General features: G+C 44.5%; 1 protein-coding gene across 14 annotated transcripts in view; it reads left to right on the plus strand.

The window, feature by feature from the left end:
• Nucleotides 1–808: 808 nt before the first annotated feature.
• NPR3 (natriuretic peptide receptor 3) overlaps nucleotides 809–20,047 on the plus strand; it is an 88,984-nt gene continuing 69,745 nt past the window's right edge. For 2 of the 14 annotated variants that reach the window (XM_085002042.1, XM_085002046.1), the window contains exons 1-2: nucleotides 809–1,668; nucleotides 13,183–13,305. In XM_085002042.1, coding sequence (XP_084858168.1) covers nucleotides 13,191–13,305 — 115 coding nt within the window. In that variant the 5' untranslated portion in view covers nucleotides 809–1,668; nucleotides 13,183–13,190. Of the gene's footprint in view, nucleotides 1,669–2,113; nucleotides 3,387–3,831; nucleotides 4,158–4,213; nucleotides 4,593–13,182; nucleotides 13,306–20,047 lie in introns of those variants that run through there. The other 12 variants (XM_085002045.1, XM_085002049.1, XM_021077059.2 and 9 more) reach the window with 9 other exon arrangements.

The following is a 20,047-nucleotide window of genomic DNA, read 5'->3' on the forward strand; positions in this document are numbered from 1 at the left end:
CTCACTCAGACGTAAAGGCACTGCCCTGCCTGTGACCCTGGCTGGGCAGCGCTGGGACAGGGAGAGGCTTTCACACCCGATGCCACTGAAACCCCAGACTTTCCCACTAAGCCCGCGCTACACAGTGAGCGGAATCATATCGCTGTTGGCCAGTGTTCCCCAGACACAGGGCATAGCGAGCGGTAATAGTAAACCCTGGTTTCTTCACGTCTCCTGGCAACCAGTTTCGAAATCCATTAAGACCCTTGGAATTCGGGATTTAGCTTGTTGTTCTCTCTCTCTCCCCCTCCCTTCTTCCTAGGAATTCAGGGGGGATTTAGTCGCTGTGAAGCTCTAAATCTCAATTTCCAGTGTGTGGGGGGTACCCGTTTTGGGGGGGAAATAAAATTGTATACAGATGCCTCGTGTGCTACTGGCTAGCAGGTCTAGTAACATGAATGAAGGTTTTCGCTGGAATTATAAGGTCCTACTTGAAGATTCAGGGACCACAGAGCATTATCTGAAATCTAAATGCCCCGAGGATGAAACGTTACTCAGCTACATTTACAGTGTCAGAAAGAGCGATAAGGAGGGTGATGTTAAGAGTGGCGAGCACTGATGCCTGAAGTTGCTACATCTCCGGAAACCCCAATTTACCGTTTCACCGTCACAAATGAGAGCGATGGCTCTTTGAGATCCCGGCGTTAAATAAAGCAAAACAAAACAAAACCCAAAACAAACTCAGCGCCTGGGGAGGTGGCAACCGGGGTAGACGGCGGCTGCAAGTTTCTGCCGAAAGAGGGCGTTGGTCTAAGACTAAGAGAAGTTTATGGACAAGAACGCCCAGTCAAATGAAAGACCATTTTAAAATACTTTCAATTTATTTTAATTCGCGGGACCTAAGTGGTGGAATTCACCCTTCCAAAGTAGCAGGTTCACATTGCAAATGACCTCGGTGAAATGTTAACCAGGTTCAGAGGGTCAAGTTCCTCTAGGTCCTGCCCTGCAGCGCAGCGCACTCCGGCGAGGCTCTTCTGGTCACTGACTTCTTCAAGGCCGTTTCCATCCTCGTCTCCAACACTGCTGTGGCTGGGACCAGTGGCGTGACTGGGTCTCGGACGCAGGACCTTTCTCGGCCTTGGAGAACCTAGAGCACAGGTTCTCGCGAGCCGCGGAAGAAAAGCGGTGGGATTTCCCAGCGCAAGGACTGGAGCGGAGGACGCGACTCCACCCAGGGGCCTTCGGGAAAAAGCTTTCGGAAGAAGGTCTCTTTATGTAGTTACCTGGTTTAGCAAACAAAGCCCAAGGATGCCTTGGAGATGCTTTTCAAGCCTTCTGCCACCTCCAGGAGAAAAAGTGTTCTCTCGCCTTTGGGAGCAACAAGTTTCGCTTTTCTGCTCGAAGCGCGCCAGCGGAGGTGTTCGGTGCGCGGGGAACACTGGGTGCGTGGGGAACGCTGGATGCGCCGCAGCACTTCGGCTCCGGCGCGAACCCGGGCTGCCCAGGGGGAGGAGGCCGGCGGGGGGCGGGGGAGGACGCCGGGGCTAGCAAGGCGTTCCAGGTCCGCGACCTAGACGTCTGCATCGGTGCCTTGGTCCTTGTTCCCTGACCTTGAGCCAGGGGGGCTGGGAAGGTCGACTGCCCGCCCCGAGTCGCTTCGGGAGGGAGTGTGGCTGGAGTGAGAGAGAGGTGAGAGCTTTTTTTTTTTTTTTTTGCAACGAAACCACTAATTTCTAGGACCACCCCATTCCTCTTTTTTATTTTTTTTTTTTGCACGTTATGTGTGTGCCTGCGCGCGTTTCTTTACTTTCAAACACATTTCCATTTTTAAAGGCCGGAGCTGAAGAGAGGGCTGCCGCACGCGGGGCAAGGGAGTGGCGGGGACCCTGGTGGCAGTGTGGAGCGGTGGGGGCTCCTGCTGGTGCAGACGTGGGCGACTGCGGCTTTAAGGAAAAGGCCGAGGTCTGACGGGGAGTGGGAGTTAGGGACAGGGGAGGGGTGGGAAGAGTAGGGGTGCGGGGAGGAGCCCTGATGTAAGAATGTTAATGAGAGGCTCCCCCAGCCCAGCCCCCACCACTCCCCACTCCCACCCTCCCCACCGGTTGGAAATACAAGCCCAGCCTCGGCGCGCCTTGTGTGGTAACACGCTCCGCCGCTGCCACGCTATTTAAACTCGGGTTATGGATCCAGGAACCGGCGCGAATCAATGAGATCAAACGCGAGGGAGATGCACCGTCAATTACAAGCACCTGGACAAGTCTAACTTTTTCTTCTTTTACAAATACGCTTTCAAAAGAAACCTTAGCAACGCCCAAATAAGAAGCCACCTCTAAGCAAAATAGTATATATAAAGGGAGGGCGAATATATATATATATATTTATAAAAAGTATATTTATAAATATAGCTGTATAGGTTTACACCCGGTGAACTTTTTCTTTTCCTTTCTTCTTTTTTCTTTTTTTTAAACGAGTGGCATTGCAAAGGAGGACTCTTCCTCTCTATCTTTTGGCGAGTTAGTGAAGGGGGTATTCTATTTTCTTAGAGCGCCCAAGGGGGCGCAGGGACCTCGGAGAGTAGAGTGGGGAGGAAAGAGGAAGGGTGGGTGGGGGGCAGAGAGCGAGTCCGCAGCGAGGGCAGGCGCTTTCCTGCGGCACGATGCCTTCCCTGCTGGTGCTCACTTTCTCCGCGTGCGTACTGCTCGACTGGGCGTTGCTGGCCGGCTGCACGGGTGGCGGTGTTGGCGGGGGCCCGGGCGGCGGGCGCCGGGAGAGAGAGGCGCTGCCGCCGCAGAAGATCGAGGTGCTGGTGCTGTTGCCCCAGGACGACTCGTACCTGTTTTCCCTGGCCCGGGTGCGGCCGGCCATCGAATATGCACTGCGCAGCGTGGAGGGAAACGGGACCGGGCGGCGGCTTCTGCCACCAGGCACTCGCTTCCAGGTGGCCTACGAAGACTCGGACTGCGGCAACCGCGCACTCTTCAGCCTGGTGGACCGCGTGGCGGCGGCGCGGGGCGCCAAGCCCGACCTCATCCTGGGGCCGGTGTGCGAGTATGCGGCTGCACCGGTAGCCCGGCTTGCGTCCCACTGGGATCTGCCCATGCTGTCAGCCGGGGCACTCGCAGCCGGCTTCCAGCATAAGGACACCGAGTACTCGCACCTCACGCGCGTGGCGCCAGCGTACGCAAAGATGGGAGAGATGATGCTTGCCCTGTTCCGTCACCACCAGTGGAGCCGCGCCGTGCTGGTTTACAGCGACGACAAGCTGGAGCGGAACTGCTTCTTCACCCTCGAGGGGGTCCATGAGGTCTTCCAGGAGGAGGGCTTGCACACGTCCGTCTACAATTTCGATGAGACCAAAGGCTTGGATCTGGACGACATCGTGCGTTACATCCAGGCCAATGAGCGAGGTGAGCAGAAGTGCGCCCCGGGGCCCCCCAGCCCTAACTCAACCACTCTGCTCGGCTCTCCCTACATGCCCCTCCGCGCCTCTGGGACCCCACTACCCTCTACGGCACTGAACACCTGGAGAGGGCGCGTGCACGGAGACTCTCCCTAGTGTGAGCTGTCTGGCTGCAGCGACCTTTGACTATCGCTCAAGGCTGTGGTGGGGTGTACGTAGAGGGTCCTGGGGACATCAAGGAGCCTGGGGGAGGGGGTGTGTGAGCCTGCAGCTCACTAGTGTCTTGGTACGACAGGTGCTGTCAAACCTCTCTGGTTGTTTCTTTTGCGCCGGGCTTGCGGTTTAGGGGCCGGCTCACTACAGGTGCCTTGCTCCAACCAGGGTCTGAAAGCGTGACGAAGCAGAAAAACTTGTTACCCGCTCCTTTTCCGAGGTGCGTCCCCTCCTAGTGAGGAAGTGTAAGCCGATGCTCTACAACCGGCGCGCGGCCAAACGGTCAGCTCCTATCTCCGGGTTTCCCTGGCTGCTGCTTCCACAGATCCCCAGCTTTCTTTTAAAGAGTCATTGCATCTCCTTTCTCATTCCTTCCATGCCCCCCCATCCCCGCGCTAGCCTTTTATGAACGGGCTTCTGTGGTTTCCACCAAAAATACCTCGCAGTGTCTGGACTCAGGCGACCCTCACTTTCCTCCGGGAGGCAGCTAGGCTTGGAGAGCGCGCGCGCTGGAGAAGTGGGGCTGAACCTCTTTTCCACGTGACTCCCCAAGTTTTCTCCGCAGGTATGTGGGGGTTTGAATAAACACCAAACTGGCCAGAGTTCAAGGCTGAGGAGAGTGGCCATGGGTAAAGGGAATGGGAGGAAAAGCAGTGGTCACGGATACATAATCAGGGAAGCGCCAGTGCGGCTCATTTTACTGCGGAGTAGATCAGCGAGAATGCGGTCGTATTCCAACATAGCACAGTCCCCTCCTTACTAATATCAGGTTTGGAGTGCACAGCGCTCGGGGAATCTGGCCTGTGCAGTTGCTTTGCGCTCAAGCTCCTGAATTGCCGGTGATGCAGACCGGCTAAAGCGCTCCAAGACCCCACGCGGGGAGACGCAGGATGAGAGAGGCCGAGCCAGGTGTGGGGCTAGCCCACGACTTGGCACGGCTGGGCACCTGGGCGCTGGCCTTGGGAGACAGTGAAACCGGAGGATGGGGGCCCAGGAACAGGTGAGAGTGGGCAAAGGCGCCGTGGGGGATGGTGCTGCGGCCACCACCCCCCTCTTCCCGATCTGGCTACCTCAAACTTGGAGTGAAAGCACTCTTTAGAGCGAAGAGATGGGGAGTGTCGACAGTGGGGTTGCATGGCCAAGTTTTGAGCTTTCGAACTCCAGGCTGTCTGCGCCGAATTCCTGCCGGCCAAGCAGGCAGGGCGGCCCCCTTCTCCGATTATGAAAAAGGGCACTTGGCACCCAAAGGCTGAGGATTTGTCACGCTGGGCGGAGAAACCCACATCCACTTCTCTCCCATTCCCAGTACCCAGATTACTGCAGACATCGGGCTGCTCTAGTCCTCGGAACCTGATTCCTCAGCACTCTGCCCTCGAGGGCCTGAAGCTAGGAGTCGGAGACTTCCCAGCTCTGGCTGGGGCTGGGGCTGGGGGTGTGTCCCCCTATCGGTGAGATCCGCGGCCAAGGCTTTTGTGCTGCCACTGCCCTGAAGGTCCCAGTGCCTGCGGTGACCCCTGCCCATGCAGCCTGGGATTCAAGGTCTAGGTCAGCCCAGATGAGGGCAGATTGAGGCCACGGGGGTGGGGGTGGGGCTTCAGTCCCACAGGCGGAGCCGGGGGTGGTTTCATCAGAGTCCGGTGGTCCCCAGGGGTTTCAGAGAGCTTGGGCTACAGGCTGTTGCTGCTTCTGATTTTTTAATTCTAGAAGCCTCGTGGATGATCCAAGTCTCTTTTTTATTTCTTCCATGTTTGTATTTAGTGGCGAAAGTTTGCTCAGCTGACCTGTATGTTTTGCAGGTAATAAGGTTATGTTCTTACTCTATATTTCCAACAGTGAGTTGGCAGATGTTCAGAAATATAAAACAAAATAGTTTCTCCCCTAAGCCCTCCTCCCTCCCCGGGATTCCCTACTCTCAGGAGAGAAATTGCTTGAAAACAAAGTTCTTTCTGGGGGTCTTTTAGTTTTACTAATCACCATGATTTCACCATATGCAGCTAATAGGAGTTCAGTACAGGGATTTAGTGGAGTTTGAATTTTCGGAGCTCTTGGCTTGGCTCAGGCATAAACTAGTGAGGTGCTTGGACTGCTCTAAACCTACGTAACCTCAGGCTCCTCAGGTGAAGTGGGGGTAGACGGGGCACCCCATCTTGGGGATGCTGGGAGGATTAAATGAGCTAACTGTATGGGAATGCTCTGAAACACTGTTGAGGCCTACCGAGTGCCCAGCAAACCTGGGTTTTATGATAGTTGTTATAATTATTTTGTATGTGATGATAATCACCTTTACCAGAGGTGAGACCATGCCATGGGGAGAGAACCCAGGGATGAGAAGCAAATGCTCTGGATCTGGCGGCTGCACTCAGCTGCTGCTGGGCCTGCCCAAGCCACTTATCTACCTTCTTGGAGGCTGAATTTCCTCCTTGGTGAAACTGAGGGCAGATGAGAATCAGGCCTCTTCAGACAAGTGTTTGCTGGTTCCATTTTCTGATCACTCAAGTGTAAAAGGGAACTGAGTCTATTTTTGTCTCTGAAAATTCTATATTAAACATCATTGAACTAGAGAGTTTTCCTCCCTCTTTTGGAGATAATCATGTTTTTAGCCCCCCCCCCCCCCGCCACTTTGGACTTAAGTTCATCTTTAAAATCAGATCACAAATGTGTAAATTTTCTAAAGGGTAAACACTGATAATGCCACTAGTTCTAACAATAATATGACTTAAATTTTATTTGGCTGTGTATGTACTATAGAACGAAAGACTGGGGGATGTTCCTCATTCTTCTTAAGGATTTACCCTCAGAGTCAATAATTAAAAATTTTCTTGCTCATGTCTTTAGCCATTAAGATACACACACTTAGCATATATTATTTTTAAAAGTCAGCTACTGCCCTCAATATTCTACATGCAAAGATAAATTTATTTTTAAAAAGATGAGTTTAAAAATAATTTTTTTGAGTTCCCGCCATGGTGCAGTGACTCCAGCAGCTTGGGTTGATGTGGAGGTGCGGGTTTGATCCCTGGTACGGTGCAGTGGGTTAAAGGATTTGATGTTGTCACAGCTGTATTGTAGGTTGCAGCTGTGGCTCAGACTCAATCCCTGGCCCAGGAACTTCCATGTGCCCCTAGTGCGGCCATAAAGAAATAAATATACATACACACACACACACACACACACACACACACACACACACTCGTAGCAATAAAAGCTAGCAGTTATTTTATCTATACATCTCATAAGTTGCAGAACTAGGAATACTGTGCACACATTTTTGTGTGAACTGTAGTTAGCCTCTTGGTTATTAATATGTCAAGAATCTGGGTCCACATAACAACTGTAGAGATAACAGTATTTAATCACTACAAGGGTCATTTATTTTTAGAGTTAGGCTGGGGTAAATGACTGAGTGGTTGATCAGCAGTTTTTCAGAAAAGAACCCATGATAAGTCCAAAATAACTGATACACAGCAGGGAGGAAAAGAAGCATTGTAGGCTGCAGTGTAGAAATTCTGAATGCCTTTGGAGTAGAAGGAGCTTTGTGAACAACAAAAATAAAGGTGCAATCTATTTTGCAAGTGGAATCTGTTGCTATCTAGAGTGGAAACAGGCAGAGAGAAATATATATTTTTAAAAGTAGATTTTATTTTTATGAAAGTTATACAGCTATATAGTTTATCTATCTATCTAGTTTAAAAAGTCAGAAAATAACCCAAATCTTATTAAAAATAAGAGTTTCCAGTCTCTTATTTTCAACTCTGTAGGTATTTGACTTTCTACTTCTAAATAATATTACTTTTTATTTTTTTTTTCAATTTTAGGTCTTATTTCTTGCCATCCTGGGGGAAGATAATGATTGAGTTCTCTTCTACTGCCTCTTAACCACATACTTAAACTTCCTTCCAGTCATCCTTCCAATATGATTGTGTCAAATTTTTTGATTAGTTTAGTGTTCAGTGTCTGTATTATTAGCTACTTTTAAATACTATTTGTAACTGAGCCATGTAGGCTACTACAATGATATTTCTTTATTGTCCTACTTGTTTTGCTTGGGGTTAAAAATAGGTCTGTTTTTGTCTGCTTGCTTTTGTTTTCTATGAACTTATCACTGAATTACCTACCAATTCTCTATTTTAAGCCTCCTGAGTTGCTCCTCTCTGGTGATTTTCTAAACCTGCCGCATATTTGCACATCTGCCACTCGGGGTTCTTTCTTGAACATCCTCCTGCAACTCCATCTCTCTCTCAGGCTAGTTCCTTATGTGTTCCTCTTTCTTGGTTTATGACCTTGTTTTGATGGAGCACATCCTCCAGGAGCTTTCTGGGAAAGGATGGATGAGAGCTAAAGTTTGAGATCTTTTATGATTGAAAATTTCTTCATCCTACCCTTATACATAATTATAGAATTCTAGGTTGGAAATCATTTTTCCTCAAAATTTGAAGGAGTGTCATCTATAGTCCAATATTGCTATTACAAAGCTTGATTTGATTCAGATTCTTGACCTATTGTTTGTTATCTGCTTTTTTTCTTTCTGGAAATTTTTAGTATCTCCCTTTTGCTCCTAATGTCTTAACATTTCATTATGATTTATTTCTGTGCCATTATTTTGCCATGTACTTTAGGGTAATGAAGGGTAAATCTCTTCAGTTCACAAACTCATATCTTTTAGTTCTGGAAAGTTTTCTTAAATTCCATATATCCTCTCATTTTCTCTGTGCTCTCTTTCCAAAATTTGTTTATTTGGATGGTAGACTCCCTGGTTTGAGACTGTCTCTCTCTCTTTTTTTGGCTGCCCCGTGGCATATGGAGTTCCCTGGGCCAGGGATCGGATCTGAGATATAGTTTCGACCTATGCCTACTGCGGTCATGCAGGATCCTTAACCCACTGTGTGGGGGCCGGGGATTGAACCTGCATCCTAGTGCTCCAGAGATGTTGCCAGTTCCATTACACCACAGTGGGAACTCTGAGACTCTGCTCTTCTTATCCCTTTCTCCTATTTACCACCTGTCCTTTTAAAATAATTCCTCTTAGATATTCCTTTGACTACTCCCAAAGTTAAACTATTTTTTTTTTTTTTGACCCGGCCTGTGGCATGTGGAGCTTCCTGGGCCAGGGATTGAACCCATACCACAGCAGTGACCCAAGTCAAAGCAATGACAATGCTGGGTCCTTAACCTGCTGAGCCGCCAGGGAACTCCTCAAAGTTACTACTGAGGTTTAGTTTTAAATTTCTCTTGTCATATTTTCAATTTGCAGCACATGGCATATTTTGCTTTATTTCCAAAGAGTAACATCTCTTTCACTTTCTATGTTTATTTATTTATTTATTTTTGTCTTTTTAGGGCCACACCTGTGGCATATGGAGGTTCCCAGGCTAGGGGTCAAATCGGAGCTGTAGTTGCCAGCCTACACCACAGCCATAGCAATGCCAGATCTGAGCCATGTCTGCAACCTATACCACAGCTCACGGCAACGCTGGATCCTTAACCCACTGAGCAAGGCCAGGGATCGAACCTGCATTCTCATGGATCCTAATCAGGTTTGTTAACCACTGAGCCACAAAGGTAACTCCCATAGGTCCTCTTTTAGAAGCTTAACATTTTGACCAAAAAAGGTAATGTTTATATATTTAAATATACATAAAGAAAGCAGAAATTATCTTAATTGACCTCCACTTAAGCAGCTTGCAGGATTAGCTGATGCTCTCCTTTTCCCTATGAACTTTATTGGCTACTGGTGAACACTGGTGCCTAGTATATTTCTGAGTTTGCCAGCACACTACTCACACTGGTCTCCAAATCTGTTTATGCCAGTTGTCCTTATTATCATAAGTATGTAATTTAATTAGTGATTATGTAAACTGATGAAACATGAGTAAGAAGAGAAAGCTATTTTAGTGAAAACTATTTTAAACCTGCTAAGAGATTGCATAAAGGCAAGTTGCTAAAAATACTTGCTGTTGAATTAGGCATGAATGAAAAAGCCATAAGAGATTAGGGAATGCCCTACAAATTTAGAAGGACTCTACATTCTGACTGCTTGGCCAGTGTCTTTAAGTGCTTGCTCCAACTTAAACTGGTCGATAATGTGCATTGTGGGTTTCTTTATGGAAGAAAAACAATCCCTTGCCCATGACTTGCTCATGAGGTTGGAAGTTAGGATTTCCTTTTGAGAGTTGAACCATATTGTCAACACAAAATAAATGAGCTCTAAAATAATTAAAGTCTGCTCAGATAGGCACAGTGGCGTTTTAGATTACTCTTGGCTCAGTCCAAGCAGGTACTGATATTTAAAGAAAGAATGTGTCCAGGAGTTCCCGTCATGGTGCAGTGGAAACGAGTCCAACTAGGAACCATGAGGTTGTGGGTTTGATCCCTGGCCCCGCTTAGTGGTTTGAGGATCCAGTGTTGCCGTGAGCTGTGGTGTAGGTCACAGACTCGGCTTGGATCTGGCATTGCTGTGGCTCTGGCATAGGCTGGCAGCTACAGCTCCAATTAGACCCCTAGTCTGGGAACCTCCATATGCCACAAGTGTGGCCTTAAAAGGACAAGAGACCAAAAAAAAAAAAAAAAGAGTCCATCAGAAGGGGTTGGTTTTAGTGGTGATGGGGAAAGAGAAAAGGAGATGGGCCAGGACAATAAAAATAGAAAAGAAGTGACAGAGAGGCCAGTGTTGAACGCAACCCATCCAGAACTTGGGGAAGCTTGTGCTCCCGTGTGAGGACACAGCCTGTTCAGGCCTGGACCAGGGGCAGCTCTTAGATGGATGCCTAGGTTTATCAAGGCCTGATGCCTTTGGATGTGTGAATCCTCCAGCTGACCTCCCTGATTCTGATTTCATCCTCAGTAACATCCTACCGTTTATAATTTGGCTCCTCAATTAGCACGCCCAGGTATATGTGGACACAAACATGTTTGCGATCATTTTGGTCCTCAGTGAAATTAATCTTCATTTCCGATTATCTACAAATGTCTGAATTAGATCATTGTGACTTTGTCCACAAGCAGTGACCCTGCTCTTTACGTGCCAACAGAGTCGGGTGCTGTGTCTAGGGGTTTAGAGCCAGGCTCTGGATTATGATCGATTGATGGAAAAATGATGAAGGCTGCCGATGGACCGTCAGCCCACACTTCCTGGAGCCTTCCGAGGATGCCCACTTTTGGAATCCATGCTGTTCAAATTTGGCCAGCCTCAGCCCCTTCCTGGCTGTTTTGTGGGACCCTTTGGCTCTTTTATCACTTAAGGGACTAGAATCAGATTGGAGCTGAAACAAGCATGTAGGTCGTGGTGAGTAATGAGGAGTTTCTTTGAAAGCTTCCTTAGTGAGACATCTTGGAATTTGACTATTTATCTCAATTATATATTTCCAGGCAGAACGACCCCCTACTGCCACAGTTATAGATCTTTATGAGTTTTGCATTGTTTTACAAACTTGTTCTGCAGAGCTCTTGGCCAGTGCCCTGAGCCCTTTCTATCGTAAGAAATGTCAGAGTCATGATCTAACGCTCTGAATTAACCTGTGCAGTAAACGAAATGTCAACAAGCGCCTAGCCCGCCATGCAGGTTGCCAAGGCGGCTTTGGCACAGCCTGAAGTTTGTTCTACATCTTTCAGCACCCACGCTTTTATAAAGAACATACACATCATGCAGGGCTGGCACGCATGATGATAATGTGGTTATGGCACCCAGGCCTGTCCGGGCCTCTCCTTTCCTCTGTGTGGGCAGAAAGACACAACAGACCCTGCCATGGGGGCCAGGGTCTGTCAACAGTGATCAAAATAACTGGATAATGGCCAGTTCCCCACTTTCCTCTAGTCTCTTGTAGGTCTTACAGGACAGGCAGCAATATTCTTGAAGCTGCTTAGAGCCACTGTGACAGTGTGAATGTCAACTGAGAGCGTGTGCGGAGGGGCCTGAAATCTTGGTAACTGTTTCCTATGTGTCTTGAGAGGGCTTGGCAAGAAGGGTTCTACATTCATACAGTGGGAAACCTGTACCACTTGCCGCATCCTCTGATTTGCGAAATGAATGTTCTCCCTAAAGCCATTTGGATTGCTTTTTCAGGAAAATGTGTTTACTATGCTAGTATGAGAAGCAGTTGAGGAGTTCCCGTTGTGGCACAGCAGAAAGGAATCTGACTAGGAACCATGAGGTTGTGGGTTTGATCCCTGGCCTCGCTCAGTGGGTTAAGGATCTGGTGTTGCCGTGAGCCATGGTGTAGGTGACAGATGTGGCTCGGATCTGGTGTTGCTGTGGCTGTGGTGTAGACCAGCAGCTGTAGCTCTGATTAGACCCCTAGTCTAGGAACCTCCATATGCCGAAGGTGCGACCCTTAAAAAAAAAAAAAAAAAAGAGAAGTAGTTGACATGCCTCACTATCTTACGTTGGGCAACAAGTTTGGAAATTTATTTAAAGTATTTAACAAATTTATTTCAAAACTATTTTTGAAATAATTTTGTACTTTTGGGAAAGGTATAAAGTATACTCTTGGAATGTATAAAGCACCTCTGTATAGCCTTTGCCTAGATTTTCACCAGTGGTTAACATTCGACCACATAGGCTTTGTCATTCTAAATCTTTCCTTTATCCCTCCCCCCACCAAATATAGACACATGCGCATATAAACACACAAATGCCACTCTCTTTTAGTGAACTATTTGAGAATAAGTGCAGCCATCAGGCTCTCTTGCCCCTAAAAACTGGTGTGCTTCCTAGGAACAAGAATATTCACTCATAACCACAGTAGTATTATGAAAAGCAAGAACTTTTAACACAAACGCAATGCTATTATCCAATTTACAGACCTTATTCAAATTTCTCCAGTTGCTCAGTAATGCCTTTTTTTTCTTTTTCTTTTTTTTTTTTTTTTTGTCTTTTTGTCTTTTCTAGGGCCGCACCCACGGCATATGAAGGTTCCCAGGCTAGGGGTCTAAATCGGAGCTACAGCTGCCAGCCTACACCACAGCTCACGGCAATGCCGGATCCTAAACCCACTGAGCAAGGCCAGGGATCCACCCGACCCGCGTCCTCATGGTTCCTAGTCGGATTCGTTAACCACTGAGCCATGATGGGAACTCCTCAGTGATGCCTTTTATAGAAAAACTTTTATTATTCTTTTTTAAAAGGTCCAGGATCCAGTCTGGGATCACTCATTTGCATCCAGCTTTCTGTTTCCATTAGTCTAGAACATATCCTCAGGCTGCCTTCGTTTTTCATGCAAGTGACCATTTTAAAGGGCGCAAGCCCACTGTTCTATACACCGTCCCCCAAGCTGGCTTATGTGGTGGCTGCTTCCTTCTGGTTAGATTCAGGTCACCCACTTCGAGGTTTGGGGCTCTTTCTGGGTGTGTTACACCGGGGTGAGCCTGTTCTCGAGGTGGGTGATGTTGGCGTCCACTGCTTGGTTACGGGGAGATCACTAGCTTTCTCCACTGCAAAGTCACTGTTCTTCCCTGTGTGGTTCGTAAGTAATTTATGCGGGGATTCTCGGGGACTTCAGAGGTGCCCTGCTCCTTGCCCGCCGCCCCGTCTGGATTCAGCAGCGCTGTCCCCATGCACAGGGGCATCTCACGGTGCTGTTTGTTCCTCCCCGCAGTGGTGATCATGTGTGCGAGCAGCGACACCATCCGCAGCATCATGCTGGCGGCCCACAGGCACGGGATGACCAGCGGAGACTACGCCTTCTTCAACATTGAGCTCTTCAACAGCTCTTCTTACGGTAACTGCCTCGTTTCCCCCTCCCGCTGCCAGGGTGTCCAAAGGGGGCCGATGAGCTGGGTCCTCTCAAAGATGTGATTTCCATAGAGAGGATTTTAGAGATTTGTGATTCTGAACACTCTTCACTTCTCAGAAATTCTCAAGCTTTTCTTCTCTGAGAACTCAGAACAAAAGATACCGCCCCCCTGTGGTGCCAAGGGACTTGTTTGGGAGAGCGTGGCTCACTCCAGCCCTCCAAATTGCCATAAATCCTGGTCCTGAAGACCGCCCCCCAGTGTGTTTCCAACTGCAGGTTGCCCCCATGATGGACTGTTGGAATAATATTAGTGAGATATGGGCAGAAATTTTAGTAGCATGGAATAGACTTGAACCTGTCAGTGCAATAGAATAGAACATGTCAAGGTATGTTACACATAGCGGAAGTATGGTTTCAGAAAACTTTTTAGTAATATGATTGTATGTTTGCGTGTATATGTTTATGCATGTTATACTTACTTTTTTTTTTGGTCTTTTTTGTCCTTTTTAGGGCCGCACCTGAGGCATATGGAAGTTCCCAAACTAGGGGTCTAATCAGCTGTTGCTGCCGGCCTACACCACAGCCACAGCCACCCTGGATCTGAGCCGCATATGCAACCTACACTACAGCTCATGGCAATGCCGGATCCTTAACCCATTAAGCAAGGCCAGGGATCAAACCTGCAACCTCATGGTTCCTAGTTGGCTTCATTTCTGCTGCGCCACAATGGGAACTCCCTACACTTATGTTTGTGATAGGCCACAATGAAATAAATAAAATAACCATTACGGTAAATTGAGGTAAAAATGTGGGGAAGTTGCTGCTTCCAGCCCCTCCCCCTTCCAGGTTACTGCCTCTTAAGTTTCTCTTATAAAATGTTCAGGAGCCACCAACAGGTATGATTGAAAGCATTTAATTCCTTAAATGCTTATCTGGGGAAGTTCCCAGGGTTCCTGTGATGGAGGGTGTTAAGGAGGTCATCAAGATCACAGGTACAGAACATTTTCCTCCAAATGTGGTTAGGGCTCTCTCTGAAGTCATCAGTCAGGGCTATGGAACAGTTCTTCCGACCCTGCACATTGGCAGTTACGGGGCAGGGTTATTCTTAGCTCCACTCCTCAGTTATTGCAGGTGAGATATGGTTAGATGGGACTGACCCAAACCTTAAAGCATATGCTTCAATTTCCTGCTCTGATAGCCTGCCTTACTTAAGCAATTGATCATTGTGGATAAACGCAATAAAACATACATACTTCTCTTGGGGATAAAGAAATGTTGTTGAAGCAAAAGGAACCTCCACTTCCTGTAGTGGATGCAGTTGGAGATTTGAAGCTTGCAGGATAAATGCCCAATTTTTCCCTCCTTGCTGCCATCATTGTCTTTTCCCTTCTTTTTACACAAGCAGAGTGGCAATTTTGCTTCTTGATGCAAGGTCAGGGTAAAATTACATTATTGGTTACAGTATTGAAATCATTGAGATAATGGTAGAAACTGGTGAAAAATGAAAAACATTTATTTTGAGTTTTGCGAGTTGGCTACAGCAATGCATGTGTGTGCATGTTATAAATGGGCGAGTATAATTCAAATATTAGGTACTGGAATTCCTTTCATTCACAGATAAAGCTTGTATTACTTTTCCCTGCTTATAATTCATGAGTATTACAGAAAATTTGAGAAACATAGAAAATCACGGCGAAGAAAACATTACTGTAATTTCTGCCATCTAGATAAAAGTACGTTGATAATATTCAGATGTATAGCTTGTCTATTTTGTTTAAAATATATTTATGAAAAATATTTTTCTTCTAATATGGCTATATAGTATTTTACAATGCTTATATGTCATCTTTAATTTTTTATTTTTCACTACTTATGTTGTTTCCAGATTTTTGCTGTAAGAGCAATGCTGTATGCATGCATGCACACATACACACACAGTCACATATATATGTGTGTGTAATCTCTAAGACACACTTCTAGAAGTATAATTTCTGCGTCAAATGTTATATGCATTTAAGTTTTGATAGATATTGCCAAGTTGTTTTCTAAAGAGGTTAACTAATTTACACTTTTACAACAGTTTATGACATTGTTTTCCTGTGTTTCTGTCAATCCTGTGTCATATAACTTTTAAAATATTTGATCTTTTTGAGTTTATTTTTTTGTCTGTAAGCAGTGTTTTGCAGTTTTCTTTATGGAATTCTTCACCGTTCCTTTTTTTTTTTTTTTTTTGGCTCTGCATGCAGCACGCAGAAGTTCCTGGGCTAGGGAATGAACCCAAGCCACAGCAGTGACAAAGTGCCAAATCCTTAATCCTTAACCAGGGAACTCCACACTGTTCTTATTGAGTTCATTCTTAGATATGTTATGTTTTCTGGTCGCTGTTATGATCATTATCTTTTCCTATTACATTTTGTAGTTGTAGTTGTTATTCAGAAACAAGAATTCCACATATTAAGTCTTCTGTCCCAATAGTTTTTCTTTTTTTAATTTTTTCTTTTACTTTATAATGATTTTTTTCAATAATTTTAATTTAGAGAATAGTAATTAATTTAATTACTATTCTCAAATAGTAATACATATTGTTCCTCAATTTTGATAGTTAAACATTATATTTTTCTTTTCTTATTGCATTGGTAATAGCCTCCAGAATAGTATAACAGTGGTGATACTTTAATTTCTAATACATTCAGAAGTAGATGTTAAAATACTCTTTTGTTTATTAATTGTGGTTTCAAAAATTGGAAGTGAGTGATGAATGCTATCAAACAGTTTTCCTATACTTTTAATGTATTTCCTAGTATTGAGCCATTATAGTATTCTTGGAATTAAGCATAGTTTATCATGATGATTTTTTTAGATGTATTACTGATTTTAAGTTTTTGGTATTTTATTTAGGATTTTTGAATCTATGTTCAGGAGTAAGTTTGGACAGTTTCATTTAGGTGGTATTGCCAGATTTTAATATTAGATAATATTAGCTTTATACAGTTAATTGGGACATTTTCCATTGCTTTTATGCTCGAGAGCAGTTTATATAACAAAACAATATTCCTTGAGTGGTAGAAACAATTCAACTCTGTATCTGGACTGAACGTCTTTTTAAAGGTAATTTTGGAAAATTAAAAAAATTTTATTTTGAAATAATTTTAGACTTACAGAGAACTTACAAAAGTAACAGAAAGAGTTCATGTATACCTTTTGCTCAGATTCCTCTAATGTTAACAATTTAAATAACCATAGTACAATTATTAGTACAATTATCAAAATAAGAAAATTAACGCAGATATAATACTACTACCTAAACTACAGGCTTTATTTGAAATTTACCACCATTCCTCCTGATGTTCTTTTCTGTTGAAGGAGTCAGTCCATTTAGGTGTATGTCTTCTTAATCTTCTCCAATCTAAGATAGTTCTTCAATCTTTTCTTAGTTATGACCTGACACTTTGGATGAATCTGTTACATTATAGAACACTTTGCAGTTTGGGTTTATCTGGTATTTTCTCATGAGAAGCTCTCAGTTTATATGTTTCTAGCAAGAATGCTACAGAAGCAGGGCTCTGTCCTTCTCATTGCATAGTATCAGTCATATATATATATATATCATTGTTGGTGATTTGGGGACTTTTTAAAACTTATTTTTCTATTGGTTCAGTTTTTCTGCTTCTTGAAAACTTAATTGCATGGAGTTGTGCAGTGTGCTCTGGTGCTGCAAAGCATCCTTGGTGTTTCTGATTATATCCCCTTTCTTTCCCCTTTTACACCCTGGTTGCTTAGATTTTGATTTTGGCCATCAGTCTGCCTGAGAGGCGGTACCATGTACTAGCTCTTGGCAGGTTGACATAACCCTGCCCTCCCCTGCAAGCCTTAGTTTCTTCTAATGATAATAATAGTACTTATCTCATGGCATCAGGCTGAGTAATAAATGATGTGGTATATGTGAGATACATAGAAAACTTCTTGGAATAGGATGAGTGTTCAATAAATCTTAGCTATATTTACTATTACTTTTAGTTTACTTTGGTCATTACAGATGGTACTTTGAAAATCAGTTCCGTTTGTACATTTTTTCTGTGGGATAGTATTGTAGAGTGACTGAGGCCACACATTGTTTTGTTACCAAATTAACCAGCTTTTATCCAGTGTATCCTAAGAACCTGAGTGCATTAGGAATTACATCTGCATGCAAACAACCAAAACCCCCAACTATAGTAATTTAAATAAATAGGTTTATTCTCTCATCTGTAAGAAGTCCAGAGGTGGGTATTCCAGGGCAGGAATGATGGATCCATAACGTCATCAGGGAACAAAGCCTTTTCTCATTTTTTGTTCCCTCAATCCTAGTAAATAGCATCTATCCTCAGGGTTATGAGATAGTGGCTAGAATTCCAGGGGTTCTGTCTTGATTCTGGGCCAGATGGAGGGGGCGGAAGATGAGAGGCAAAAGTATATCCTTTCCGTTGACTTCTGTTTGAAGGGCTTACTGGAAGCCCTACTCATTGACTTTTTTTTTTTTTTTCTTTTTCTTTTTAGGGCTGCACCTGCGGCATATGGAAGTTCCCATGCTAGGGGTTGAATTGGAGCTGTAGCTGCCAGCCTACACCACAGCCACAGCCACACCAGATCTGAGCCGCATCTGCAGCCTACACTATAGCTTAAAGCAACGCCCGATCCTTAACCTACTAAGTGAGGCCAGGGATCGAACCTGCATCCACATAGATGCCAGTAGGTTTGGTAACCCACTGAGCCACAGTGGGAACTCCTCTCACTCACTGACTTTTGCTTCCATATCATTCTACCCCTATTTGGGAGAGGGCCAGGAAATGTGTGCTTTGGTTGGGCTCACTTCTACCCCGAGTCAATTCAGGAATCTGTCACTCAGGAAGATGGGACAATGGAAGTAGGGAGGTGACTGTCCATGTTTGCCACAGACCCTGAAGCACCTTTCCTTCTCAGAGTAGAAGCAGCAAACAGTCTTACAGCAGGCAGAGTGACCTAGACCGAGGCTCTGGTGTCCATCACTCATAAAGGACCTTCTCTGAGATTTTGTACCCTAAGAATCAAATAATCATGAAATGTTCTTCAGCATTCTTTTCTCCCTGTGCTTCCTCATAGCAAACTCTATAGCAGTTCTAAAAAAAGACTCTATTTTAAATCATAATTGAGATTGGATATTTATTTTATTTTATTTGTTTTTTCTAGAGGTGCATACTTTTTTTACTTAGTGTCTTCTGTCTTCTTTAATACCCAGCAGTAGATTATTAGATCACATAATAGTTCCATTTTTAATTTTTTGAGGAACCTCCATACTTTTTCCCATAGAAGTTGTATCAATTTACATTCTTACCAACAGTGTCTTAGGGTTTCCTTTTCTCCACATCCTCATCAACACTTGTTATTTATTATCTTTTTGATAATAGCCATTCTGACAGGTGTGAGGTGACACTGCACTGTGATTTTAATTTGTATTTCCCTGACAGTGATGCTGCACATCTTTTCATATGCCTGTGGGCCGTCTGTATGGCCATTTCTTTTTTTGAAAAAAGTGTCTATTTGGATCCTCTTCCTATTTTTTAATTGGGTTGTTTGTTTTTTGATGATGAATTTTATGAATTCTTTGTTTGTTTTTAATATGAACCCTGTATCAGATATAAATTTTGCAATTATTTTTTCTCCCTTTCAGGAGGTAGCCTTTTTGCTTTGTTGACAGTTTCCTTTGCTGTACAAAGGCTTTTTAGTGTGATGTAATTCCATGTGCTTATTTTGGCTTTTGTTTCCCCTAACAGAGGAGGCATAGCCAAAAAAACATTGCTAAGACAGGTTTTAAATTGTGTCATATGTTTTCTCCTTAGAGTTTTATAGTTTCAGGTCTTACATTTAAGTCTTTAATCCATTTTGAGTCTATGCTCTGTATATGCTATGAAAAAGTGGTCCAACATGATTCTTTTGCATGTGGCTGTACTGTTTTCCCAGCACCATTTATTGAAGATGCTGTGTTTTCCCCACTGGATATTCCTGCTTTCTTTGTCTTAGGTTAATTGACCATGTAAGTGTGTGTTTATTTCTGGGAACTCTATTCTGTTCCACTGACTTATGTATCCATTTTTTTTGTGCCAGTACCATACTGTTTTACTTACTGTAGTAGTATACTTTTTTGAAATTACTCAATAATTTTATTACATTTATAGTTGTACAGCAATCATCACAACCAAATTTTATAGCATTTCCATCCCAAACCCTCAGTGCATCCCCTTACCCCTCAACCTGTCTCATTTGGAAACCATAAGTTTTTCAAAGTCTGTGAGTCAGTATCTGTTCTGCAAAGAAGTTCATTGTGTCCTTTTTTCAGATTCCACATGTAGGTGATAGCATTTGATGCTGGTGTCTCATTGTCTGATGGACTTGACTTAGCATGATAATTTCTAGGTCCATCCATGTTGCTAAAAATGCCGGTATTTCATTCCTTTTAACATTCCATTGTGTATATGTACCACATCTTCTTGATCCACTCCTCTATCAATGGACATTTAGGTTGTTTCCATGTCTTGGCTATTGTATAGAGTGCTGCAATGAACATTGGGGTACATGTGTCTTTTCAAGTCATGGTTTTCTCTGGATAGATGCCCAGGAGTGGGATTACTGGATCAAATGGTAATTCTATGTTTAGTTTTCTGAGGAATCTCCATACTGTTTTCCACAGTGGTTGCACCAATTTACAAGGGTT

This window comes from Sus scrofa, chromosome 16 (assembly GCF_054392235.1).
Source record: "Sus scrofa isolate SSC_HxYL_T2T_F1_AM1 chromosome 16, Sscrofa_HxYL_maternal_Yorkshire_Landrace_v2.0, whole genome shotgun sequence".
Lineage (NCBI taxonomy): Eukaryota > Metazoa > Chordata > Mammalia > Artiodactyla > Suidae > Sus > Sus scrofa.